Raw genomic sequence first — 27581 nt, forward strand, 5'->3', positions numbered from 1 at the left:
CAATCTTAAATTGAAATGAACACACTCAGCAATCACTTTTCACACTCATTCAATTCCAAACAACTTAATAGACTCATGCTTTCAACATTAAAGCCAGACAACAAAGAGTTAACGACAGTCAGTTCTACAGAACACAAGTTCTACAGAACACAAGTTCTACAGAACACAAGCTGTACATCCCAGGGACATTCAATTCATTCGTGGACACTTCCAACATTCACACATTCGAATCAAAGACAGTAACTTGTTTTACTGTAAAACATAGTCTTTTATGTCACTCTGCCATAAACATAGTGAATGTTTTTCTTCTTTTTGTCACTACTCCCGTTGTTTTGCGGCAGGGTGGTGGGGTTTCCAATTAGATTTAATCATCTTATCGATAAGTTTCTTGTTCTTAACTGCCAAATAACACATAATGGAACCCTCTGGTCCCCGCTCGAGCTCCATCTTTTCACTGGCCAGGCTTGGGTAGGATTAGAACCGTTAGAAATCTACTCTCAGAGGTCCACTTTCAATCTAGCGCAACTTGTAGTAGACTGTCTCCTGGCTAACTGTCGGGTCACAAGTCTGTCAGTATTTCACACAACAAGCTTATGATATATATACGGATATATATATTCCAAACCCTCCTCGACAGTGCCCTACGTATCTTAACGAACTACCTACCACCGTTTGACCATTGGTCAGATCCTGTTCACAAATTTGGCATTCGTCGGTCGTGGAACACCACCCGGCCCCAGGATAAGCTTTAAATATACTCACCCGGTATTCCTGATGGGATCAAATGACTGCCGAATCCTGCTCGTCCCAAGTTCAGAATCAGGTTCCGGCCAACTCCCCCTTGGCCCCTTATTGGGATCGGGGTTACAGAAGAGCTGACTTACACCTGATCCTGCCAACTACGCCAATTGTTAGTGGGAATGAATCTAGAAGAATCACTCGACACTCAGATCGACTCCAATGTCAAACAGTTTATTTAAGTTACGCCGGCGGGGAGCAGGTCACTGGTCTGTCCAGATGCCTCTCCACCGAACAAAGAAAAATCATCAATACTTATACATTTTCAACAGTTATCTAACCCATCCTGGCTGGACATGGTCCAATCATAATGATTACAGATTATATACATTGATTATTAAAGACCAATAGAAGCGGTTACCAGGCGTGAAAGGGGCTGCATGACCAACCCACGGACAGATAGTGGATTACTCATGATGTTTTCCATTCCTTTCTAGTTCCCATCCTTGGTTCTCATGTACGCACACCACCTTATCTTAACCTTGTTACAGGCTGGTATCTTTGTCAGCATTCCACAAGGACATCTGCTTTCCATTGAATAAGTCTTTGTTTGAATTTATGTTACTCAGCTCCTGTGTGGAATGTGGTCAAGTTGGCTAAGCCCCATGATGCCTGCAACCTCTTCATTGTTCACTAAGATTATATGTTACTAGTTACTCAAATAACATTTAAACAGTATGATATTTACTGCAGGTGCCTCTGCACTTAGGAATACCCTTCAACAATAGGTAAGAAAGTAAGTTGTGAAGAGGACATAAGGAGGCTGCAAAGGGATATAGATAGGTTTAGGGAGTGGGCAAAGATCTGGAAAATGGAGTATAATGTGGGAAAATGTGAAATTCTCCATTTTGGCAGGAAGAATAAAAAAGAAGCATATTATCTAAATGGTGCAGTGCTCTGAGATGCAGAGGGATCTGGGTGTCCGAGTGCATGAATCGCAAAAGGTTAGTATGCAGGTACAGCATGTAATTAGGAAAGCTAATAGAATGTTATCGTTTATTGCAAGGGGAATTGAATACAAAAATAGGGAGGTTTTGCTACAGTTATACTGTATTGGTGAGATCACATCTGGAGTACTGTGTATAGTATTGGTCTCCTTATTTAAGGAAGGATGTAAATGCGTTGGAAGCAGTTCAGAGAAGGTTTACTAAACTAATACCTGGAATGGGCGGGTTGTCTTATGAGGATAATTTGGACAAGCTAGGCTTGTATCCGCTGGAGTTTAGAAGAATAAGAGGCGACTTGATTGAAACATATAGGCCGGAATTTCACGCTGCCACAGCGGGTCGGATGGTGGCATGTGGGCGGCGTAAAATTGAGTGGCAGGCTCCGGGAGGCCTACTGCCCTGCTTCCACCTCCGGACAAGTTTACGGCGTCGGGTGGGGGGGGTGGGAAATGGTCCGCCCGCCCAAGGCCAATCAAGGCACTAAAGTGGCTACTTAACGGCCACTTAAGGGCCCTCGCCCGCCTCCACGGGTATTTTACCCGTGGCAAGTGGGCGTGCTGGGGATGTGAAAGGCCATCCAGCGATAGCTGCCGGCCTTTCCACGCCCCGGTAGGGTGGCATGGCAGTTGGGCACAGGGTGCCCAATTGAGGGCCGCCCCTGCCTCCCAAACCACCCCTGGGCACAAGACACCCCCTCCCCACAAATGACCACTCCAGCCTCACCAGGGAAGGACCGATCTACCTGGTGAGGCATGTCCCTACTTACCTCCCCTCCTCGATCTATGGCGTTGGCTGGGCTGCAGTCCCAGCAGTGGCCACTCCTCCCGGTGGTGCTGCTGGGACTGAGAGCTGCCGGCCCGCTGATTGGCCAGCAGCTCACTGAGGCGGGTCCTCCTCCCTCAAGTGTGTGGAACTCCCGCCTCGGGACAATTAAAGCCTGGGGATCTGTAAAATACGGGACGGATCCCCGGGCTAGGCGGAAGCGGGTTCACCACCAACTTTCACGTCGGAGTCCAGTTCCCATCCATCCACCGTAAAATTCTGGCCATAAGATCCTAACAGATCTTAACAGGGTGGATGTGGAAATGATGTTTCCCCTTGTGGGAGAATTTAGAGCTAGGGGTCACTGTTTAAAAAATAAGGGGTCTCCCATTTAAGACATAGATGAAGAGAAATTATTTCTCAGAGGGTCATGAGTCTTTGGAACTCTCTTCCTCAAAAGGCAGTGGCAGCAGAGTCTTTGAATATTTTTAAGGCAGAGGTAGATAGATTCTTGATAAGCAAGGGGGGATGAAAGGTTATCGGGGGTAGGCAGGAATGTGGAGTTGAGGTTACAATTAGCTCAGCCATGATCTTGTTGAATGGTGGAGCAGGCTCGAGGGGCAGAGTGGCTTACTCCTGCTCCTAATTCATATGTTCGTATGTTTGTATGTTCATATATTTGTATGGTTTTCTATAACTTGGGAGGCTGAAAGCTGATACACATCCAATAAAGGCACTTGAAATGGACATCATGGATGACCTCAAGGGGCTCATAACAAAAATGGCCCACTGCAGACTGCAGCAACTTAACTATGGTCGGAATAGTCTCTCCCAGATGGCTTTATGGCACTGCTCAAGTGAGTGCTGGAGAATCAGATGTACTATCACCCTGAGAGAACTCAGAATAGGCCTCTCCCATGTGCCACTGCTACTTGCATGGGGTTGCACCTTCGTGCTCCCACTGCTCTGCAAGAGAACAGTGTAGCAGTGATATGATGATCGGGAGACTCCTATCCATGCTGTCCTCCAAGCTTGGCAAGCTAAGACAGATAATTGAGATGCCCACTGCAGTCTGCATAGAAGTGACCACACACTCCATGGTTCATTGCAGTGCTTTAATGAAATTTGCAAGGACTCCACACAAGTTGGAGGTCAGTTCCTCCACACTGTGCAACACTATACACAAGCAGTCAGGCAGTCCAATGCATTAAGCAGTTGCTGGTTTACAGCTCTGTCAATCTCTTATCGGCTTGGTCCTGCAAGTTTTCATCTGTGCCCTCTACAGTAGGGCTACGATGCAAACCTACCCTCTGGAAAGCTGGTTCCTGAGCACTCCTTTCCATCTCAGTCTGCTCCTGTTCAATTGTGCTCAGTGATTTGCCCAATGCTGACCCCTCTAACAAACTCTCTAAAGTATTAAATGTACTGATTTCTGTGCTGGTGCTTGCACGTGCGAGAGTGAGTGATAGTGTTCCAGAGAACAGTCCTCCATATTTTCAGTTTTGGCTAGGTCCAAAACACATGGTGAGTCTGGAAGAAGGGGAGAAAGAGACAGAGAGTGGCATAGGTTAGTACTTAGTGGCAAAGGTAAGCAGTGGCAGTTGAATTTCAACACCAAGTTATCATGCAGAGAATGTGTGGGAGAAAGTTCAACGACATTGGAAAAAGAGGGTAAGATGGCCAAATGCTCTACAGTACCTAATCTTCAGAGTTTCCGCCTAATATGCTTCAGCCCATTACATCCATTGCAGCTTTTATCCCATCAGTTTGGCCTGGGTTAGAATCCAGCTTAGGGAAGTAAAAAGGAAATGTCTTAAACCACCAAGTACTTGAGCTCTACTCACCATTTCTGAATTCCAAATAAGTTTTATCAGGAGAGAACCAGGGGAGCACAGCTCTCTTAAAATTTAATATATTCAAAATGACATTTTAAGCTTGGATTCACATGGGACAGCAGTGCAATGCAATAGATCTGAAACCCATAGCTACCTTCTGAAATTGTTCTCACTGTTTTTTCTTTTAATGTATTCATAGTTAGATGGCTGCTGAGACTTATGAATTGCATGATCAGATCTGCATCAATGTTCATCCTAAACTACTTTTCACTGATGTAAAAGCAATTACATTAATGGCCAATTAAAGTACTTTAGTGCTTTCAGCATGTTGCTAGCTTGATTTTATTGATTTTTTTCCAAAATATTAATTGTCACTTTGGCTTTTTATTCACATCTCCTAGTAGCTAGCAAATGCAATATCTGTGTATTCTTCTATGTCTTTTATTCTTTTGTAGTTTGAATAGCAGCGACATTCAAGCCATGCACCGGAGGCACACAACCCTTCGTGAGAAGGGAAGGAGACAGGCCACCCGAGGTCCAGCCTATATGTTCAATGAGAGGGGTAAAAACTTGACACTAGAAGAGGAACGCTTTCTGGATTCAGCAGAATATGGAAATATACCAGTGGTACGCAAGATGCTGGAGGAGTCAAAGACTTTGAATTTCAACTGTGTTGACTACATGGGGCAGAATGCTTTACAACTTGCAGTGGGAAATGAACATTTAGAAGTAACAGAGCTTCTTTTGAAAAAAGAGAATCTTGCGCGGATTGGTGATGGACTACTGCTGGCAATTAGCAAAGGTTATGTGAGGATAGTAGAAGCAATTTTAAATCATTCAGCCTTTGCCCAAGGACATCGTTTGGCCATCAGCCCTCTTGAACAAGAACTTCGGGATGATGATTTCTATGCCTACGACGAGGATGGTACACGTTTCTCCCAAGACATCACTCCTGTTATTCTTGCTTCTCATTGCCAGGAATATGAGATTGTACATATACTTCTACTGAAGGGTGCACGCATTGAGAAACCCCATGACTATTTTTGCAAATGCAGCGAGTGTGCTGAGAAACAAAAACGAGATTCTTTTAGCCATTCCAGGTCGAGGATGAATGCATACAAGGGATTAGCAAGTGCCGCTCATTTGTCTCTGTCGAGTGAAGACCCGGTACTTACGGCTCTGGAACTAAGTAATGAACTGGCACAATTAGCCAATATTGAAACAGAGTTTAAGGTAAATCATTTTTGTTCCTTTAAACATCCTCCATGTGGTCCATTTTGCTGCCGAATATATGGATTAAAAGTGCTCTTTGGAACATGTATATTGGAAAGGCATTTCCATTATTGTCAATTTAGCCTTGTAGCTGTAATATATTCTCTGGTGGGTGAACAAGACGAAAGGTTAAAACTTTAAACTGGGGCTGTGATTATATTACGACAGATAATCTGTGGGGAAATCTACCTATCGTTATAAAATGTTTGCATTTGAAATTGAATAAGATGTAGTCCATAATACAAAGTAAAAATTGGCTAATAAAGTTTAGCGCTAAACAAATTGTTTGTTTTACTAGATTGGAAAAGATAGGCTTTGTTATTTAATTTTGAAACTGAATATATGTTATAAAATTTGATATGTAAAAGGCACTTGGTTTGAAATTCTACAGCCCTGAGAGCTTCCTGGTGACATTAACTGTTTGGGAGGGAAAAGAAATCAGACCATGGCAACAAGTTACAAGAAGTCTCTGTCCCTTTTTGTTTTTGTTTTGAGTGTCTAAAAGTCCCACAAGAAACAGAGACAAATGTTTTTAGCATTTGCCATAATCCCTGTGGATTTCACTAAAAAAGGCAAGACTGGCAGAATGATGTCACCCATTGGAATTCCCATCAGTTTCACCACATTTGCCCCAATCACAATGTACATCTGCAATGGAGTAGATCTACTTGCTTGCTACAGCCTGATGATGACAGAGGTGGAAATTGTCAAATTTACAAAGGCCAGTTTCTCAGAAAGAAGCAAATTCAAACAGAGGCTTTTTAAAATTTGTTATCTACAGCAGGCACAAGCACCACTGTGGCAAAGTGCTGTCGTGATATCCCTCCCACCCATTCTGCACTCTGCTGAGACAAGAGCTCCAAGTGTGCCAGAAACAGCACAGCTGCCTGCCCAAATATATGTTACTACCCCGACCCCATGATTTGGGACAGTCAGGAGTAAACCCATGCAGAAATGAGAAGTTTTCCCCATCCCAGATCCACCCTAAAAGACCTTCCTGGTAAAGTCTGGCCTACTAGCTTTAATAAATACATCATAACTAGTTCTGCTTCAGTCAAATATTCAGGATATTCTAGAGAGTATTCTCTGATATCCAATGTTGATGTTGCTCACAAGTCTTAGTTCCTTCTTGCACAGCTAATGGTTGCTGGTTTAGTCCTGTATATAAATTACTTCCTTATTATGTCTGTTTAATATCCAGCTTTCAGTACTACTAGTTCAATGTCACTTAGCAATGCTGTGTACCCCTTCCTTTAACATTTTTCTACACTGGCTACTGGAAATGTATCTTTCAGCTATGCAAATATTTTGATACATTAGTGTAGTAACTTGTGTTTTGGCTGTTATTGCAAGGTTTTGTGGCCTCGATAATGAATGTACTTTACTGAAGGATGGCATAGCCAACAAGTTTTTCTAGTGTTATTGTAGATTTGGCAGGGAGATTTTTATTTTTAATTTTCTTCTAACTTTATATATTCTCTCCTGAAAATGGGGGCCTATAAATTCATTGGTGCCGTATGCATGGTCCCTGCCAAATTGGCTTGTGCTCCTCTGTAGGGATTCAGAGCACACACCAAAATAATTTTTAAAAACGATCATTAAAATTTTTAAATGAGGATTCCACACAGGTAGGAATTAATTTTGTGAAATTGGGCTGCATCAGTGCTCGACTCATGAGGTAATGAACTTGCTCAGCAACACATGGCAAGGACCCTTCAATAGCGCTATTTAAATGGCTCATCCACTACATACAGGTTAGTTGCTGGTTTGTCCTTTTTTAGGCTGCTGGTTAACTTCTGAATGTTTTTTGGCCTATTTTATGGCTTCTACAATTGATTGCTGACTTCTGCTACAAATATTCGATCGGCTGGACTCTTTTGTTTGTCTTCAAAACAGTTTCCCTGCATTCATGGGGAGGTCTGCTTTTGGGATTGAAGGAGTAGACAAGCAGCCAAGACCACAGGATAGAACAGGAGCAGCTGACAAAAGATGGAGAAAGAGGTCACTGCACAGGAAGCCATGCCCACAGCAGGTCTTCAAGGAACATTCCTCCTACCTTAATTTCACTGAGGAGAAATGTCTCGGATAGCTACAAAGGAGGCTATCATCAGGCTATGTTACCTTCTGCAACCACAACTCAAGCCTTGAACCAGGGTATAGACAGTATGGCAAGTGGCTGTCAGGTTACCATGACCCTTAACTTTTATGAAAAATGTTCCTTCCAAGCTGCAGCTGGTGACATCAGTGGCATCTTCCAATTTGCAGTTCATCATTGTATCAGGGTTCTCTACTCCAGAAAGGACACCTACATCTTTTTCCCAATTAACAGAGAGAAGCAGAACAAGGCTTCACCAGGGTACAAAGTGCCATGCACTACACCCACATTGATTTGCATGCTGCCCATCACCATGCTGACATCTTTCTGAATAGAAAGAGTTTCTGCTTCCTCAATATCGAGCTTGTTTGTGATCAAAGGTAGCACATCATGCAGGTGTGTGCCCGGTTTCCTGGCAGCAGTCATGATTTATTTATCATGCACCAATCCACTGCCACCTTTATACCAACCACGTCAGCAGGTCACAGGCTGGCTACTGGGTGACAAGGGCTACCTCCATCAGGCACAGCTCATAACTCCTGTCAGGAACCCTGAGTCAACTACAATGACAGCCATGCCACTACTAGAAAGGTTATCGAGCAGATAGTTGGTGTGTTCAAGCAACAATCTGTCTGCCTGGATTGTTCAGGAGGAGGTTGGATGTACAGCCCTGAGCTTGTATCTATATTTGTGGTCGTTTGCTGAATGCTGCATAACTTTGCGATAATAAGGGATTACCCATTACCATCACCTGTGTAGAGGGAAGTGTAGGAAGAAAAGGAGGAGGAGAAGGAAGAGCAGAATGAAGGAGGAACAGCAAGTGGAACATCGACTACCAGTGCCCCTTGCTGCCACAGCAGCTCATCCAAGAATGCTTTAAATGAATCATCCCTCCCATCACAGTACATCAACAATCCCACAATTCTTATCACCACCATATTTACTACCACCATCCGATTGACTTTTTTCTATCCAGGTTTATGGTCCTTGCTCATACTTCAATAGAAATAGTCACACCAACACCAAATCCAGAACAAAACAAAGATTGTCCAACACCTCAATTCCATCTGGGTGTAATATTTAACAGGAATAATTTCTAATCACCCTTTTACAATAATACAGTGGCCATCTACTGAGCTTGATTGCTTACTTATCCTAGTCTTCCTATGAAGTATCTCAGTGCCTACAACTTTGAAGATGGAAGGCTAGTGAGCTTTCATTGAGGGAACTTCAGAAGGCTCCTGTCAGAATGGTCTCACGCCCTGTACGAAGGTCTGACACAAGTTGTAGCTGGATGCCTCCAAGCTCTGAGCTCTAGTATGTGCAAACTCATTGGCAGGCTGCCCAATGCATCTAGCATTTCCTGGTGTACTTCCATCAGCCTTCTTTGGTAGCCTGGGCCCTCGCAATCAGCACTTGAGTCCTCTGCAGCAGAGCTAGTACATGACCTTGCCCCCTGGCACGCTAACACCTGTGGTGTGCTATCCCCCTGCCCTAGCTCCTCCGTTCACTGTTGTGGCCAGTAATTTTACCTTACCTACCTTCTAAAATATGCATGGCGTCAGTCTCTGGGCTGTAGGACAAGAATTAGCATTTATTTTGAAGGGAAGTAAAGTTGAAGTAAAGTTGAAGTAAAAAGGGAAATAAAGGATGTGTGCTGTAGCTGTGTTCAACATTTCTTCCAGCAGTGCCACTCACCACAGTCATGACTCTGCCTACGCATGATGACCAGCATGTTTTTTCCATAAGATAGGCTGTGCAGGTAGGTTAAGGTTCCTCTCAAGTTGTGCGCAACCTTCCCCTGCAAAAGAGAAGGGGGTGCGTTAGTGACACCCTGATGAAGTTTTAAGAGAATATATGTCATTGTCAAATATGTAATGTGTAAGATGTGAGGTAGTGATGGTTACAATAGTGTGCCTGTCTTAGTTGAATAGTTTGTATACTGTGTGGGAAAGTGAGGGTTACAATTGTGATGAAAGTCAAAAGTATAGAGTGTGTGTAGGTGAAAAAGATAGTGGAGTGAAATGTAGCACAGTGATTGTAGGAGAGTGAGGGGAAGAGGGGGAGAGGACTTTTTTTTGTTCAGGGGCTGTGGGTGTCGCTGGAAATGTTAACATTTATTGCCCATCCCTAATTGCCATTGAGAAGGCAGTGGTGAGCTGCCTTCTTGAACCGCTGCAGTCCTTGGGGTGTAGATACACCAACAGTGCTATTCAGAAAGGATTTCCAGGACTTTGACCCGGCCACGGTAAAGGAATGGCGATATAGGTCCAAGTCAGGATGGTGTGTGGCTTGGAGGGGAACTTGCAGGTGGTGGTGTTCCCACGCATCTGCTGCCCTCGTTCTTCGAGGTGGTAAAGGTCGCGGGTTTGGAAGGTGCTGTCAAAAGAGCCTTGGTGAGTTGCTGCAGTGCAACTTGTAAATGGTACACACTGCAGCCACTGTGCATCGGTGGTGGAGGGAGTGCATGTTGAAGGTGCTGGATGGGGTGCCAATCAAGCAGGCTGCTTTGTCCTGGATGGTGTCAAGCCTCTTGATTGTTGTTGAAGCTGCACCCATCCAGGCAAGTGGAGAGTATTGTATTACACTCCTGACTTGTGCCTTGTAGGTGGTGGACAGGCTTTGGGGAGTCAGAAGGTGAGTTATTCCCCACAGAATTCCCAGCCTCTGACCTGCTCTTACAGCCACTGCATTTATGTGGCTGGTCCAGTTCAGTTTCTGGTCAATGGTGTCCCCCAGGAAGTTGATTATGGGGGATTCAACAATGGTAATGCCATTGAATGTCAACGGGAGATGGTTAGATTCTCTCTTGCTTTAGATGGTCATTGCCTGACACTTGTGTGCCATGAATGTTACTTGCCACTTATCTGCCCGAGCCTGGATGTTGTCCAGGTCTTGCTTCAGCTGGACATGGGCTGCTTCAGTATTTGAGGAGTCACAAATGGTGCTGAACATCATCAGCAAACACCCCCACTTCTAACCTTATGATGGAGGGAAAGTCATTGATGAAGCAGCTGCAGATGGTTGGGTCCAGGACACTACCCTGAGGAGCCCCTGCAGTGATGTCCTGGGACTGAGATGATTGACCTCCAACAACCACAACCATCTTCCTTTGTGCTAGGTAATGACTCCAATCAGCGAAGAGTTTTCCCCCTGATTCCCATTGACTCCAGTTCTGCTAGGGCTCCTTGATGCCATACTCGGTCAAATGTTGTCCTGATGTCCTGCTCATCTCACCTCTGGAGTTCAGCTGTTTTGTCCATGTTTGGACCAAGGCTGTAATAAGGTCAGGAGCTGAAAGGCCCTGGCGGAACCCAAACTGAGCATCAGTGAGCAGCTTATTGCTGAGCAAGTGCCGCTTGATAGCACTGTCAAAAACCCCTTCCATCACTTTGCTGATGATCAGGCGGTAATTGGACGGGTGGATTTGTCCTGCTTTTTGTGCAAAGGACATACCTGGGCAATTTCCCATATTGCCAGATAGATGCCAGTGTTGTAGCTGTACTGGAACAGCTTGGCTAGGGGTGCGGCTAGTTCTGGAGCACAAGTCTTCAGTACTAATGCTGGAATGTTGTCAGGGCCCATAGCCTTTGTGGTATTCAGTTCTTTCAGCCGTTTCTTGATATAACGTGGAGTGAATTGGATCTGTGATGCTGGGGATCTCAGGAGGAGACCAAGATGGATTATCCACTCGACTCTTCTGGCTTAAGATGGATGCAGATGCTTCAGCCTTGTCTTTTGCACTGATGTGCTAGGCTCCCCCATTGTTGCGAATGGGGGTGTTTCTGGAGCCTCCTCCTCCAGTTAGTTGTTTAATTGTCCACCACCATTCACAATTGGATGTGGCAGGACTGCAGAGATTCAATCTGATCTGTTGGTTGTGGGATTGCTTAACCCTGTCTATTGCATGCTGTTCGGCTTTGTGTTGTAGCTTCACCAGGCTGACACCTCATTTTGAGGTATGCCTGGTGCTGCTTCTGGCATGCCCTCCTGCACTCTTCATTGAACCAAGGTTAGACCCCTGGCTTGATGGTAATGGTAAAGTGCGGGATATGCCGGACCATGGGGTTACAGATTGTGGTTGAATACAATTCTGCTGCTGCTGATGGCCCACAGCCACTCATGGAAGCCCAGTTTTGAGTTGCTACTTCTGTTCAAAATCTATCCCATCTTTCATGGTGGTAGAGCCACACAACACGATGGTGGGTACCCTCAGTGTGAAGACAGGACTTAGTCTCCATAAGGACTGTGCGGTGGTCACTCCTACCAATACTGTCATGGACAGATACATCTGCAGCAGGCAGATTGGTGAGGATGAGGTCAAGTAGATTCTCCCCCCTTGTTGGTTCCCTCACCACCTGTCGCAGGCCCAGTCTAGCAGCTATATCCTTTAGGACTCAGCCAGCTCAGTCAGTAGTGGTGCTACTCTTGGTGATGGACATTGAAGACCCCACCCAAATTACATTTTGTGCCCTTGCTACCCTCAGTGCTTCTTCTAATTGGTATTCAACATGGGTAAGCACTGATTCATCAGCTGAGGGACGCAGTAGGTGGTAATCAGCAGGAGGTTTCCTTGCCATTTTTGACCTGATGCCATGAGACATCATGGGGTCCGGAGTCAATGTTGAGGACTCCCAGGGCAACTCCCTCCTGACTATATACCACTGTGCTGCCATCTCTGGTGGGTCTGGCCTGCCAATGGGACAGGACATACCCGGGGATAGTGATAGCTGTGTCTGGGACATTGAGTCTGCAAGGTATGATTCCGTGACTATGACTATGTCAGGCTGTTGCTTGACTTGCCTGTGGGACAACTCTCCCAACTTTGGCACAAGACCCCAGATGTTAGTAAGGAGGACTTTGCAGGGTCAGCAGGGCTGGGTTTGCCATTGTCATTTTCAGTGCTAACGTCGATGTTGGATGGTCCGTTTGGTTTCATTCCTTTCCTGCAGTTTGATACAACTGAGTGGCTTGCTAGGCCATTTCAGAGGGCATTTAAGAGTCAACCACATTGCTGTGGGTCTGGAGTCACATGTAGGACAGACCAGGTAAGGATGGCAGCTTTCCTTCCCTAAAGGACATTAGTGAACCAGATGGGTTTTACAACAATCAACAATGATCAAAACTAGATTAGCTTTTAATTCCAGATTTATTAATTGAAATCAAATTCTACCATGTGCTATGGTGGGATTTGCACCCATTACAACTAAGGCACTGCCTCCCCATATCATGAATAGCGAGGCTACAAGTTTGTGCAGGTGTGAGGAGAGGACGAGAGAGTGATTGAGATGAGAGGTAGGATTCTTACCTTGGCAACTCTGGTTAGGTCATTGAATTTCTTTTGGTATTATATCCATGTTCTTGGAGCTATGATCCTAGCATGAACTCCCTTACTGACAGCAGAGTTGTTGCCTAGAGGACTTTGTGCCCTCTGGGAGAAACAAGAGGCCAGATTTTCAAACCCCACTGAGAGCAAGAATGGTTGCAAGTGCAATTTTAATATCGCATTCTCCGAGACCAGCACCAGATCCCGCCGAATCTGGAACGTGATGCTATTTTCAAAGTGCCACCGGCAGGGAGGGACTGGGTTTGGTGCTTGCCTCCAATTAAGTGCCTGTTGAGCACATTAAAGAGCTCATTTACAGGCTCATCGGGAGCAGGGAGCTATTTTTAAAGCCTGGGAACAGGAAAAAGTCATGGGGGGGACCACGACGGGTTGTGAAGACATAAGCTGTGTGAAGGCCCATGAGGGCTATGGAAAGGGCTGATTAAGTTAATTCAGAGGCAGCAAATAAAGATTAGCTGCTTCAGATGTGTTTCGGTGTGGATATTGCTGCAGCTGGAAGAGTTTCATGTCACACTGGAGAGTGGCAGGAAACCGGATAGGGAAATGAGCCTGCTGGCATCACTGTGGGAGCTAGGGTTGGCATGGGAAAGCCTGGTGAATATTCAAGGCCCAGCTGATGGTGGTCAGATGGGAACAGGCAACTCTGACATTGGACAGAGCAGCCAGGATGAGCTTCTGCATATGTATCCTCCTGGACAGCCGGAGTCCAGAGGAGCACACCAGGGGTGAGGGGGTGTTGTGGGGGTTTGAGGGGCAGGAAGGGGGTGTGCTTCAAGGAGATGTGTTCCCATGCCCACACAGGCCCTCCGAGATCCCTGGTGATTTGTTTGTATAGGCAATGGCAAGCCCAGTTATAGCTGCCGCTTGCCTTTAAGGATTGCATTCAGTTTCCTGTTATCGCCTCCACAACGCTTCGGCGCCGGACTCACTCCCAGGCCAATTACTTATTCTGCATTTAAAAATATTGCCACATCAGTGATGCTGATCCAGCGTGGGATGGGACTTAAATGATCCGATCGTTGGGGTCCTGATCCAATAACAAAAATCTGGCCCAAGATCACCATCTTCTTGTTCACTGCCTGGACCAGAGCCTCCATCACTGTATCAGAGATAGTGCTGGTCTCATGCCTGGCTCATGGTCATGAGCTGGCAGTACTAATTTAACAAGAACCCTGCGACAATATGAACAGGCACCTGCCGCGCATGCCCTGCCTCCTGCATGCCTGTTTTTAATAAAGTTTTTAGGTTGATGGCTCATACCGGCCTTTGGTTCAATGAGTAATGTTGGTCCTCTAGGTTCTCAGCATAGTTTATGTGGAAATCTAGATAATGGTGTATCATGCTATTTGGCCATAGGAGCCATTACAGCTCAACATGATCTTGTGTTCACCTAACAACTGTGCATGGTTCCAGCAGGGTAAAAATCAGGAGTGGGAGTCCTAGATGATCTTGTCCCTCCCTTACCTGAAGTTGCTGAGGCCAATTTTAGCATCCCTACTGAGATCAGCTTATGGATTGAATCTGCAGTATTTCTGGTCTGTGTGGCTCAACACCACACCACAGAGAGAATTTACCCATAAGATAATAGAGGAGATCACATTTTACATTGAGTGCACAACACAGAAACAAGCCATTTGGCCCAACTGGTCTGTGCTGGCATTTATGTTCCACATGAGCATCCTCCCACTCAAATTCATCTAACCTTAACAGCATATTGTTACAGCCAAGTGGTGAGGGGTTTGGGTGGTTCCCACTGATCAAGACCCAACTCACCGCAGCAAGCATGTTCTGCAATTTGAGTTTAACCCCTTTGTGTTTTATTTGTCAAATAAACAAACAGCAACAGGTTTTCTTGTAGGTTTAAAACAGAAAATCAATTATTTTTTGATCAATATGCCTTATCCCAAAATAGTCGCAACCGCATCCATTCACGCATTCGTTCATTTACACACACACACACACACACACACACACACACACACACACACACACACACACACACACACACACACACACACACACACACACACACACACATTAAGTGGTTGTAAGTGGGTGGGTTTCGGTGGTCACAGCAAACCAGTTAAATTCGCTTGGAAGTCAAGTTCTCTTTGGTTACAGGCTTAAGTGTTTGTAGATTTCTGTCTTGGTTGAAAGTTCAGTTGAAAACAGTGGATCACTTCTAATTCACAGCTGCACAAGTAAAGATGTAGGTCTTGATTTTGTTGAGGTCCCAACGTCAGGATCTGTGGCAGGGGGTTGGAAGATTGTACCGGCAGTGGCCCGCCATGGACCTCAACACCCGGAATGCTGGGCCTGATCTTCCCCGCGGTGGCAAAGCTCCGTGGTGACCTCCCGCTGCTGGGCGACGGGACCCAACTTTGAATATGTAAATTAAGAAAATGAATTCATTTCATTAAAATCGTCAGCAAAATTACCTGTTGCCTGGGATCTTCTGAGCGGCGGCCTGCACTCACGCACCTTCACTTTCCCATCCAGGGAAAGCTGACACCACCGAGGTGAGGAAGGGGGTTACTTAGGATATTCAGTGTAGTGGGGTGGGGGGGTGTACGGGGTCAAATGTGCATGAATAGTGTAGGGGAGGGGGGCGAAGGGGTGACCTCTGTACTTTGAACAGTTTGGGGGGGTTAAGGTCAAGTCTTGCACATAAGTCTTTTGGGTGGGGGGAGAGGACAACTATTATCTGTGTGTTATTGCGGGCAGAAGGGACGATTTTTTTTGTGGTGTGTTGGGGTGTATGGTTTTAAATATTTAAATTTAGTGGCAGGTCTGGCTGCCCTTTAAAAATGGCGCCTGCGCCTGCACACAGGCAGCTGACGCCATTGCCAGCATCGCAGAGCTCGCCGCCCACCACGTGATTGGGGGAGGGTGGCCCAACCGGCGCATTATCTTGAGCCGCCACGCTGTAGATCACAGCAACATGGTGGCGTGCGGGCTGTCAATTTTTCCACCCACTGCCTCTCCCGGCGGCAGGAGAATAGAATTCAGCCTATAGAATTCTACAGCAGGGTGCTTCCCTTCTGGCTTGCTGGATTTCGCCCAGCCCCTTAGCAGGAAACAAGCTTCTTGGTGAGGCTTCTTTCTGGCTCTCTCTCTTTGTCTCTGTCTCCCCACCACCCACTCCCACCTCAGGGAGCTACCTTTGAGGTCAAAAATGATTTCACACCTTTGTCTCTATTGGGAACTGTGGATCTCCCATCCTGTGGTGACCAACTATGGCCTCAGATGTGGCTGCTTCACACCTTCTTTGTTTCAGAAGAACCCATTTAATTCAAAAGTGTTTATTGACGAGTTCAGAATGAGAATAGTCTGGTTATGATGTTTCCATTTTATACCTTTGTTGTTTCTGAAGAATCCCTTCAATTCAGGAATGTTTCAGGATATGTGCAATTGACACCTCTTAGCTTTGAAGGTATTCTTTGTTCTAAACAGACAGTGTGGCGATGTTCGAATACACATGCAGCCATCTTTTTCAGCATTGTCCATATTCTTAAAAAGGCAAAGTCAATTTTTATAACTTTTCAGTCTTAGTCAATAATTTTTCATCATCGCACTTCTCGTAAGCATGACACCTCTCCCAAAAAGGGAAAAAAATGGAATTCCTTGAATTTCATTTTTTATGTTAGTTGCTTTGTTTGAAAGAAAGAAGATATAGGGTCATACCACTGCGTGCACTCATTTCATTCACTACTCAATCCTACAACTGCTACAACTGGTATTGCTTGTAACACTCATTAAGTTTAGGTTTTTTCATCATCCTTCCTTTGGATGAGGTACCATTAAACAAATGTCATTTATTTTAGTTATGTGTTGTCAAATGGGATTGGAGTTCATCTAGAATCAATTTGGGACCGGTGACCAACTTACTCTGTAGGTAGACTTTAACTAAGGGAACCTTCAAGCATTTGCCAGTAGACCCTTTTACCAATACTGTGGTACTTGTTCTGCTTTCGGGTAGCATTTCTGTAAATATGGCTTCCAGTAGGGTTTGAAAATATCCTGTATCCCTAAGGATGGTTATCTCCTTTCTTGGTGCCTGGGATACAAAAGGAGTCATGTTTTTCTTTTTGTAAAAAGTTCTAGTATGTGCGTTATTCTTGAATTATGTCAGAACACATGCTTACCACTTTCATAGCTATGGATACAGGCTTGACTGTAGCACCTCCTGTTGATTTTTTGGAATACTAACAGTTTGCTTGGACATGCCCAGATTTGCCATACTGGAAACATGTAGGGCAGACACATACTGGTTTATCACTCGGGTTCTTTCTTTTAAAAGTGGGAGACTGATACTCTCCTTTTCTCTTGAGCCCATTTCTGCTTCATCTACATCCCTGCTACCTTCCGCTAGCCTTTGAGAGTTACTTGACCCAAATTTATTCTGAGTTAGGGGTTTGTGTATTAACTCATAATCATCGGCCATTATTGCAGCTTCTCTTACTCTTATAATTCTTGGTCCTTCAATATGGGTCCTTATACTACTTGGGATGTTATTTTTACATTTTTTCATCAACATTACTTCTCCCAAATTTTCATATGAGGGTTCTAGCTTGAGAGAGCATATCCAGCGATTGAAAGCCATATGTTTAATTCTTTTGAATTCAGTGTAAGTCTACAGGTGTTTTCTGGTGTGTCTGAATTTTTGTCGATATGCTTCTGGTACTAGCTCACAAGCATTTAGAGTCCAAAATTCTTTCAGCCATTTTATCCAGCTATTTAGCTATTTTCTCAAATCAGATAAAATATGACTCAACCTCCTCCTCATTAAATTTTGGCATTAGTCTTGAGTGTCTCAGTACATCAAAGTTTTGTTCTGATTTGGGGATTAAATTTGAGTGGCTGGTGGCATTTTCATTTTGGGTTTGCAGACTTTGTAACTCAAACCATTTCACTTTTTCCTCTTTTTCCAACTGAAACTCTCTTTCTTCTCTTTCCTTTTAAAGTTGAAACTCCCTCACTTCCTTTTCCTTTTGAAACTGCATTTCCTCTCTTTTCAGCTGCAATTGTATTTCTTCCCTTTTCATCTGCAACTGAATTCCAGCTAGAATTATTTTTTCAGACTCTGTTCTGTGCTTTTTTCTTCTGGGTAAGTTTAAAATGGTTCACTAGTTCAGGTTTCTTTGTTTTTTGTTTGGAAGTGATTCCTTCCGCTGTTTCTACATTTTTAAAAATTGTCAATACTTAATTTATTTAACTTAAATTGGTATATATCTCCCTGCTCTACAAATGGCCATCTCCTTTGTTTCTAGCACCATAGAGAAAAACTGAAGAATACAAGAAAATCTGTTTGTTCATTTTTACACAATTTTAGAGGTCAATTTTCCAAATCTCTCATTTGTCTGGCGGTTCAGATCCTGGCTACGAGCCGCCAATTTGTTATGGCCACATGGTGAGGGGTTTGGGTGGTTCCCACTGTTCAACACCCACCTCACCGCAGCAAGTGTTTTATTTTGTTATTGGGGTTTAACCCCTTTGTGTTTTATTTGTGAAATAAACAAACAGCAACAGGTTTTCTTGTAGGTTTAAAACAGAAAATCAATTATTTATTGATGAATACGCCTTATCCTGAAATTGTTGCAATCACATCCATCCACACGTTCACTTGCACACACACACACACACACACACACACACACACACACACACACACACACACACACACACACACACACACACACACACACACACACACACGACGATACAGATAGAGAGGAAAATGAGTAAGTGGTTGTAAGTGGGGTAGGTTTCGCGGGTAATGGTAAACTTGTTGAATTCTCTCGGAAGTCAAGTTCTCGTGGGTTACAGGCCTGAGGTGTTTGTAGGTTTCTCTCTTGGTTAAAAGTTCAGTTGAAGACAGTGGATCACCTCTAATTCACTGCTGTATAAAAAAAGATGTAGATTTCTATAGCAGGGCGCTTCCCTTCTGCCTTGCTGGATTTCTCCCAGCCCCTTAACTGGAAACAAGCTTCTTGGTGAGGCTTCTTTCTGGGTGTCTCTCTCTCTCACTCTCTCTCTCACTCTCTCTCTGAGACAATATCGTTCTGTTCCGTTCCCCCATTGTGCATTTCTAGCTTCCCCTTAAATGCCTTTTACATTCTATGCTGTGGAATCAGCAGCTTTGCATTAAATCTTATTATATTAGTACTTGAACCAATATCCACACTGAGGTTAGCGACATTGTCAAATCTTTAGTGCCAATGCTAATATGTTGCATGTTTGCACTGAATAGCAGTTGCTCTCTCTGCCAGCTGCTTGTTCCTATAATTGTGATTAAATGTTCTTTCAAATTTAAAATTTGTATTTACTTTATTCAAAACACATAAAATATTGTGAAAGCACCTAGTGGTCTAATGGCAGTAATAAGCTCTAAATCAGTCAGCTTAGAACTTAGCTTTGCCTCATGCCTCAGACAATCAAACCATGATGCATGCACAGCTCTGTAAATTAAAGAAATCCAAAGTATAATCTCACAATGACAGGATCATAAAATTGCAACAGCTGAATTGATGTACTTGTAAATATGACCAAGTGACTGCTTGACATCGCAGAATGAAAATTACACTTTAAAGGTATGATTAATTCATTGGATTTTGTAAAAACTCATTGCAGACACTCAGACTGGATACCTCTTTATGTGTTATTCAAATGAGTTATTCCAATCTGCTTTTTCAATGAAAAGCAGAACCAAGCAAGTACAATTCTAGATTTGTATTTAAATGTGCCCATTTGATAAAACAATTGCAGTTTTTAATCAACATTTATGAATAGAGAAGAATACCATGTGATAATATTTATTAAGTTTGGTTTTCATATAAGACAAATAAATTGTCAGAAATTCCAACCTGCGTTATTAAGAAGATAATTTATTTTCAGAGATATTAGCCGTATAATTTTAAAAAATGAAACCCTCTAGTATAGTCCTTACTGCATGTGGAAATTTCCATCTAAGTTCTCCTGATATAACTTCAACTACAAATCCGAAAAATGAGATGATTCTGTGGATCTACTGCCAAAGTCATGGTGAACAATTAGGTGAACTCCCTGTGGTGCTTTACAGTCATTCATCTCCTAAAAAAATTTAGGGAAATTTTAACCTCAAAAGAATGGGTGGGTTTGGGTGGGGTGGGAGGTTAAAATGTTAAAAACTCGAATCCCAGTCCAAACCTCCTTTCAACCTGCCCACTTCTGGTCAGACGGTGGGTGGGCGACCAACCTACTCCAACGAGTCGCATTGGATCTTTAAATATTATAATGAGACTGTGAACCTCATTGTTAGTCTCCACTTTGTATTTAACTTTGGATGGCCGGGTTTCCCGAGTTTGACGGCTAATCTTTCACTCACCTGCTTGATCCAATTGCCTGCCTGAGCAACCCCACACAGTTGAGTACTCTTCCATTCTTCCTACCTTCATCCAACTCCTCCCTGCCCAACTGCAGGGGAACAAAGCCAAAAAAAACTGCAAACAAACCACTGGGGTTCATTTCTCGAGGAATAGGATTGAAAAGCAGAGAAGTTATGTTAAACTTATATAGAACCTTGGTTATACCACATTTGGAGTACTGCGCACAGTCCTGGTGTGCATATAAAGTATATAGAAGCACTGGAGAAAATGCAACAAAGATTTACAAGGTAGATACCGGGGCAGGATTTTGCGTTGTGGGTAAGCCCATATGTCAAGAAAGCCAAGCTTGTCAATCAGGCTGGCTTCCGGACAGGAAAGCTGTCGGTGATGTCACACGTATGCTCTGGGGAAGCTCCACAATGTGCGGGGAACCCCCAACTACCGGGTACCACACGCTTTACTGACGCCACCTTCCCCCATCCCGCTCCCCCCTACTAACCCACCCACCACTACCCACTAGCCACGTAAATTAAAATCCAGTTATTTTTATCAGAGGCTAAAATTCAAATTCAATTCCATGCTGAAAAACCATTTGAGACTTAACTTTAAAAATAAATCATGATGCATATTACGGATACATTTTGCCAGTGCTAAAGTCATTTTTCATCATCATCCATCATGATTGCTTGCAAAGCTTTCACAGCAACTCAGACAACAGTGAAGGAAAGAATCATGTACACTACCTTTGTGATTGAATGCTGCAGGAGATATTGGACCAGAAATCAATTCATCGCTTGAATATTAATAAAAATTCATAAGTTGGTTCTGTAACTTTCCCATGAGAAGGCTTCAAGGTAGCCATCCAGGAAAGATATTGAACTATGCAGTGGGATAGCAAATAGATAAATTAAATAGAGGTATAGACTTACTACCAGAATTTTGGACCTTGAAAAAGACACAAGGGACTGAGTTTTACGGGCCCCAAATGAGCAGGTTGGTAGCCGGGGTTGGGGGGTGGGGGGTTGGAGGGGGGCAGGTAAAATTGAGTGGGAGGCGGGGGAGGCACCATTCCCAACAATTTTACACAGGGCAGCGGCGGCGAAAAATGGGCTGCCCTCCCCAGGCCAATCAAGGCCAATTAACTGGCACTTAAGGGCCACCTCTTGCTACCGTAGATATTTTAACCACGGCAGCCGGACAGCAAATGCCTCAAGAACCCCACCTGGTAAAAGCAGGTTGGGTTGGGGCGGCCCCTCCTCATCGGAAACCCTGTGACACACGGAGCACCGCCCCCGAAGCCCCAACTGCCCCCAATGCACAACACTCCCCCGGTCCCCCTAACCAACACCTCCTTGACTCGTTGGGGCCTGGCCAATTGTCCCCAGCAAAGCCCTAAAAATTTCAAAGTGATTCTTGACAACGAAGCCAGCCGTTGATGTCATCAGACTGCGCCAGGCCGTTGATGTCATCAGACTGCGCCAGGCTGCGCACATGCACAAACGGGCTCCTGCTCTCTGCGGGTGCACTGCATTCCGCATTGCCAGGACTGGTTGGCGAATGCACAGTTAACGTCATCCCGCGTAACGTGGGGAGAGGGCGGGAGGGGAAGTGGGGATAGAGTGGGTTTGGGCAGGGTGAAGTGGATAAAGAACCGGGGGTGGGGGGGGTGGTGGGAAGCGGGGAGAGCGCGGCCGAAGAGCTTGGTGACGGCGGGTGCGCACTCGCTCACCCGTTCGCTCTCCCCCTGCCCGCTCGCCTGCCCTCTCGCCCCACCAGCCCTCCCGCTCCCCCGTCCCCCCACCCGCTTCCACCCCCCCACCCCACCCACTGGGCTCTCCCCCCACCTGCTCGGCTCTCCGGCCATTGTGGGCTGCCATGTGTTTACTTTGCCTTTGTGTAATTATTTGAGCAGCGCCATCTTTAGTCCTGGCAACTGCCTGGACGTCGCTGGCTGTGACGTTTTAGTTGAACAGGTTACATTTGCACATGTGCCAGTGCGGTGCCACCTAGTGGTTGTGCTGTCAGCAAATGCAGACTAAAAATTTACCTGTCTTCCAGGGCTGTCCTTCACTTTGTTTGTGATGGCTATGTGTAGTCCCAGCAGTGGTCACCGCTTCCTGTGGCATTGCTGAAACTAAGAACTGCCGGCCCAATGATTGGCAGTTCCACTAGGTGGGACTTTCTGCCTCAAGGAGGTGGAAGTCCCGCCCGCGACCAATTCAGGGCTTAGGGCGCGAAAAATCCCAGCCTGGCTCCCCAAGCCTGGCAAAGGCAGGCTCACTACCGAATTTTCGGCCAGTGGGCGGGGCCTCCCACCCAATAAAAAATTCTGGCCAAGAGCATAAAATCTGGCTAATAGTTCTTAAGTATCTTGGAATCCTTAAATAGATTCGACAAATAGATTAAAATTGTATCCTAGCTACCAAATCACCAATTTTAAAAAGGAGGCCACCCAAGTCAATCTGAATGCAAGGTATTGAAGGACAAAAGTTTGTGCATTAATTATATTCTGCTCTGGGTGTCTTCAGCATGTTTTGTAAATGCAATAATGTATTTACATAGAATTATACAGCACAGAAATAGGTCATTCAGCCCAACAGGCCAAGCCAGTGTTTATGCTCCACACAAGATTCCTCACACCTATTTCATCTCACCCAATCAACGTATCCTTCTATTCCTTTCTCCCTCAAGTACTTACCTAGCTTCCCCTTAAATGCTACTATGCTAATTGCTTCAATCACTCCATGAATTCCACATTCTCACTGTTCTCTGAGTAAAGAGGTTTCTCAAGAATTCTTTTCTGGATTTATTAGTTCTATCTTATATTTATGGCGCCTACTTTTGGACTCCTATGCATGTGGAAATATCTTCCCGACGTCAACCTTACCAAAACTCCATAATTTTAAAGACTTCAGCCAGATCAACTCTCAGTCTTTCTGGATAATTACACCCTTGCTGTTCTAGGGCAGAATTTGCACCCCGATATGGGAGTGGGAATGGAGGTGGGCGGATGCATAATTTCATGTAGCCGGTAGGTGTATTGGTTTACTGGCGTCATTCCACCAACCCCCACCCCCCCAGCCATTTTGGGGAAGGCCAGATTGAGGGCACACGAAAGCAGTGGGTAGCTAGTTAAAGTAATTTACTGGCCAATTAACACCATGGATCAGAGGCCAGCTGAAATGTTCTAGTTGGCCTGCAGGGCCCTGCAGCATTGGGAGCACGGCAGCTGCCTGGAGGCAGCCTTCCCCCTCCACAATGATGGCCTGGCATCTGTGGCTGTTTTTTACTGTAAAAGTTTTAAAAGTGCTGAGAGGGCACTTCAATTGGAGGCACCTTCTCTCCCCTTTACCTGCAACAGCAGGCTGAAGCTCCTTCCATGCTGGAGGGCCTCCTATTGGCCCTCTAGTTTCGAGAGCCCGCCCGCCATCCTTAATTGGACAACTCAGGCAAAATTTAAGTCCCGTGCCTGCTCCCGACACAGTGCGGGGTTGTGACCCCCATTTGACCTGAATGTTGGAGTCCCGACCCAAAACACAAAATCTTGCCCCTGATATCTGCCTTGTAAATCTTTATTGCATTTTCTCCAGTGCTCCTATATACTTTTTATGGAGACCAGGATTGTGCACAGTACTCCAAGTGTGGTATAAGCAAGTTTCTATGTAAATTTAACATGGCTTCTCTGCTTTTCAATTCTATTCCTCGAGAAATGAACCCGTGCTTTGTTTGCAGTTTTTTGACTTTGTTAACCTGCATTGTAACTTTCAATAATTTGTTAATCTGTACCTCTAAATCCCTTTACTCTTCTACCTCATTGAGACTAATTAAGGGTAAGTCATGGCAGGAGAGCTCAGCCCCATGATATGCTCCTCCTGCGCTACGTGGGAAATCAGAAACGTTTCCAGTGTCCTTGATGACCATGTGTGCAGGAAGTGTATCCATTTGCAGCTACTGGCTACCCGCATTACGGAGCTGGAGCTGCGGGTGGATTCACTGTGGAGCATCTGCGATGCTGAGAACATCGTGGATAGCACGTTTAGTGAGGTGGTCACACCGCAGGTAATGGCTGCACAGGCAGAAAAGAGGTGGGTGACCACCAGACGGAGTAGTAGGCACAGGCAGGTAGTGCAGGAGTCCTCTGTGGCCATCCCCCTCTCAAACAGATACTGTTGGATACTGTTGGGGGGATGACCTCCCAGGGGAAAGCAGCAACAGCCAAGTTCGTGGCACCACGGAGGGCTCTACTGCACAGCCGGAGAGGAAAAGGGGTGGAAGAGCTATAGTGATAGGGGATTCTATTGTAAGGGGTGCAGATAGGCGTTTATGTGGTGGCAAACGAGACTCCTGGATGGCATGGTGCCTCCCTGGTGCTAGGGTCAAGGATGTCACAGAGCGGCTGCAGGACATCTGAAGGGGGAGGGTGAGCAGTCAGAGGTCATGTTGCACATTGGTACCAACGATATAGGTAGAAAGAGGGATGAGGTCCTGCAACAAGAACTTTGGGAACTAGGTAGCAGATTAAAAAGCAGGACCTGAAAGGTTATAATCTCTGGATTACTCCCTGTGCCATGTGCTAGTGAGTATAGGAATAGGAGGATAGAGCAGATGAATGCGTGGCTGAGGAGATGGTGCAGGAGGGAGGGCTTTAGTTTCCTGGATCACTAGGTCTGTTTCTGGCAAAGGTGGGACCTATACAAGTTGGACAGGTTGCACCTGAACCGGAATGGGACCAACATCCTTGCTGGGAGGTTTGCTAGTGCAAACTAATTTGGCAGGGGGATGAAATGCAGACTGGAGGTACAGTTGGGGGTGAGGCAGAGCCAAATATAGAAGAGAAACTGAGTCAGTCTGGAAGGCAGAGCAAATATAAGCCTGTCAAGGCACAAGTGAAAAATGCAAGGCTGGATTGCATTTACTTCAATGCAAGGAGTCTTACTAATAAGGCAGATGAATTGAGGGCATTGACTAGCACATGGGATTACGATATTATTGCTATCACAGAGACATGGCCGAGGGAGGCGCAGGACTGGCAACACAATATTCCAGGGTATAGAATCTTCAGGCGTGATAGGGCAGAGGATAAAAGAGGAGATGGCATTGCACTGTTAATCAAGGAGACAATTACTGCAGTAAGGAGGGATGATATCTTAGAAGGTTCCTCAAATGAGGTCATATGGGTAGAACCTGAGAACAAAAAGTGGGCAATCAATTGGCTGGGCGTGTACTACAGTTGTCCAAACAGTCAGGGAGAGATAGAGGAGCAGATATGTAGGCAAATCCCAGAGAGCTGTAAAAATAATAGGGTAATAATAGAAGGGGATTTCAACTTCCCCAATATCAACTGGGATAGTCTTAGTGCAAAAGGCTTAAAGGAGGAGGAATTCTTAAAATGCATACAGGAGAACATTTTGAGCCAGTACGTCGAAAGTCCTACAAGAGAAGGGGCAGTGCTGGACCTAATCCTAGGGAATGAAGCTGGACAAGTGGTAGAAGTGACAGTGGGGGAGCATTTCGGGGATAGTGACCATAACTCTATAAGATTTAAGGTAGCTATGGAAACGGACAGAGACGGGCCAGAAATAAAGGTACTGAATTAGGGGAAGGCCGATTTCAATTTGATAAAACAGGATCTGGCCAAAGTGGACTGGGAGAAGCTACTTGTGGGAAAGTCTACATCATGCCAGTGGGAGTCATTCAAAGAGGAAATAGTGAGGATTCAGAGCCAACATATACCCGTTAAGGTGAAGGGTAGGACCATCAAGTCCAGGGAACCTGGGATGTCAAGGGATATTGAGTATTGGATCAGGAATAAAAGGAAGTTTATGGCACATTCAGAGTGCTGAAAACAGAGGAGGCATTACAGGAGTATAGAAAGTGTAGGGGGGTACTTTAAAAAGTAATTAGGAGAGCGAAGAGGGGACATGAAAAACATTGGTGGGCAAGATAAAGGAAAATCCTAAGGCGTTTTATAAGTATATTAAGTGCAAGAGGATAACCAGGTAAAGAGTAGGGCCCATTAGGGACCATAGTGGCAATCTGTGTATGGAGCTGGAGGACATAGGTGAGGTTTTAAATTATTACTTTTCATCTGTTTTCACTGTGGAGAACGATGATGTACATGTAGAGATCAGGGAGGGGGAATGCGATATACTTGAACATATTAACATTGAATGGGAGGAAGTATTAGATGTTTTAGCAGGCTTAAAAGTGGATAAATCCTCAGGCCCAGTGAGATGTATCCCAAGCTGTTATGTGAGGCAAGGGAGGTGATAGCAGGGGCTTTAACACAAATTTTCAGATCCTCTCTGGCCACGGGAGAGGTGCCAGAGGACTGGAGGACAGCGAATGTGGTATCATTATTCAAGAAGGGTAGCAGGGATAGACCAGGTAATTACAGGCCAGTGAGTCTAACATCAGTGGTTGGGAAACTATTGGAAAAATTTCTGAGGTACAGTATTAATCTCCACTTGGAAAGGCAGGGATTAATCAGGGATAGTCAGCATGGCTTTGTCAGGGGGAGATCGTGTCTAACAAACTTGACTGAATTTTTCGAGGAGGTGACTAGATGTGTAGATGAGGGTAAAGCAGTTGATGCAGTCTACATGGACTTCAGTAAGGCTTTTGATAAGGTCCTGCATGGGAGATTGGTTAAGAAGGTAAGAGCCCATGGGATCCAGGGCAATTTGGCAAATTGGATCCAAAATTGGCTTTGTGGCGGGAAACAGAGGGTAATGGTCGAGGGTTGTTTTTGCGAGTGGAAGCCTGTGACTAGTGGTGTACCACGGGGATCGGTGCTGGGACCCTTGCTGTTTGTGGTGTGCATTAATGATTTAGACGTGAATATAGGAGGTATGATAAGTAAGTTCGCAGATGACACGAAAATTGGTGGTGTCATAAATAGTAAGGAGGAAAGCCTTAGATTACAGGACGATATAGATGGGCTGGTAAGATGGGCGGAGCTGTGGTAAATGGAATTTAATCCTGAGAAGTGCGAGGTGATGCATTTTGGGAGGACTAACAAGGCAAGGGAATATACAATGGATGGTAGGACCCTAGGAGTACAGAAGGTCAGAGGGACCTTGGTGTACTTGTCCATAGATCACTGAAGGCAGCAGCACAGGTAGATAAGGTGGTTAGGAAGGCATTTGGGATACTTGCTTT

General features: G+C 45.0%; 1 protein-coding gene across 2 annotated transcripts in view; it reads left to right on the forward strand.

The window, feature by feature from the left end:
* The first annotated feature begins 4822 nt into the window (after positions 1–4822).
* Positions 4823–27581, forward strand: part of LOC137375625 (short transient receptor potential channel 7) — a 175660-nt gene continuing 152901 nt past the window's right edge. For both annotated transcript variants that reach the window (XM_068043009.1, XM_068043008.1), the window contains exon 1: positions 4823–5575. In XM_068043009.1, coding sequence (XP_067899110.1) covers positions 4823–5575 — 753 coding nt within the window. The remainder of the gene's footprint in view (positions 5576–27581) is intronic.

The sequence above is a fragment of the Heterodontus francisci genome, chromosome 12 (assembly GCF_036365525.1).
Source record: "Heterodontus francisci isolate sHetFra1 chromosome 12, sHetFra1.hap1, whole genome shotgun sequence".
In the NCBI taxonomy this organism is placed as follows: Eukaryota; Metazoa; Chordata; class Chondrichthyes; order Heterodontiformes; family Heterodontidae; genus Heterodontus; species Heterodontus francisci.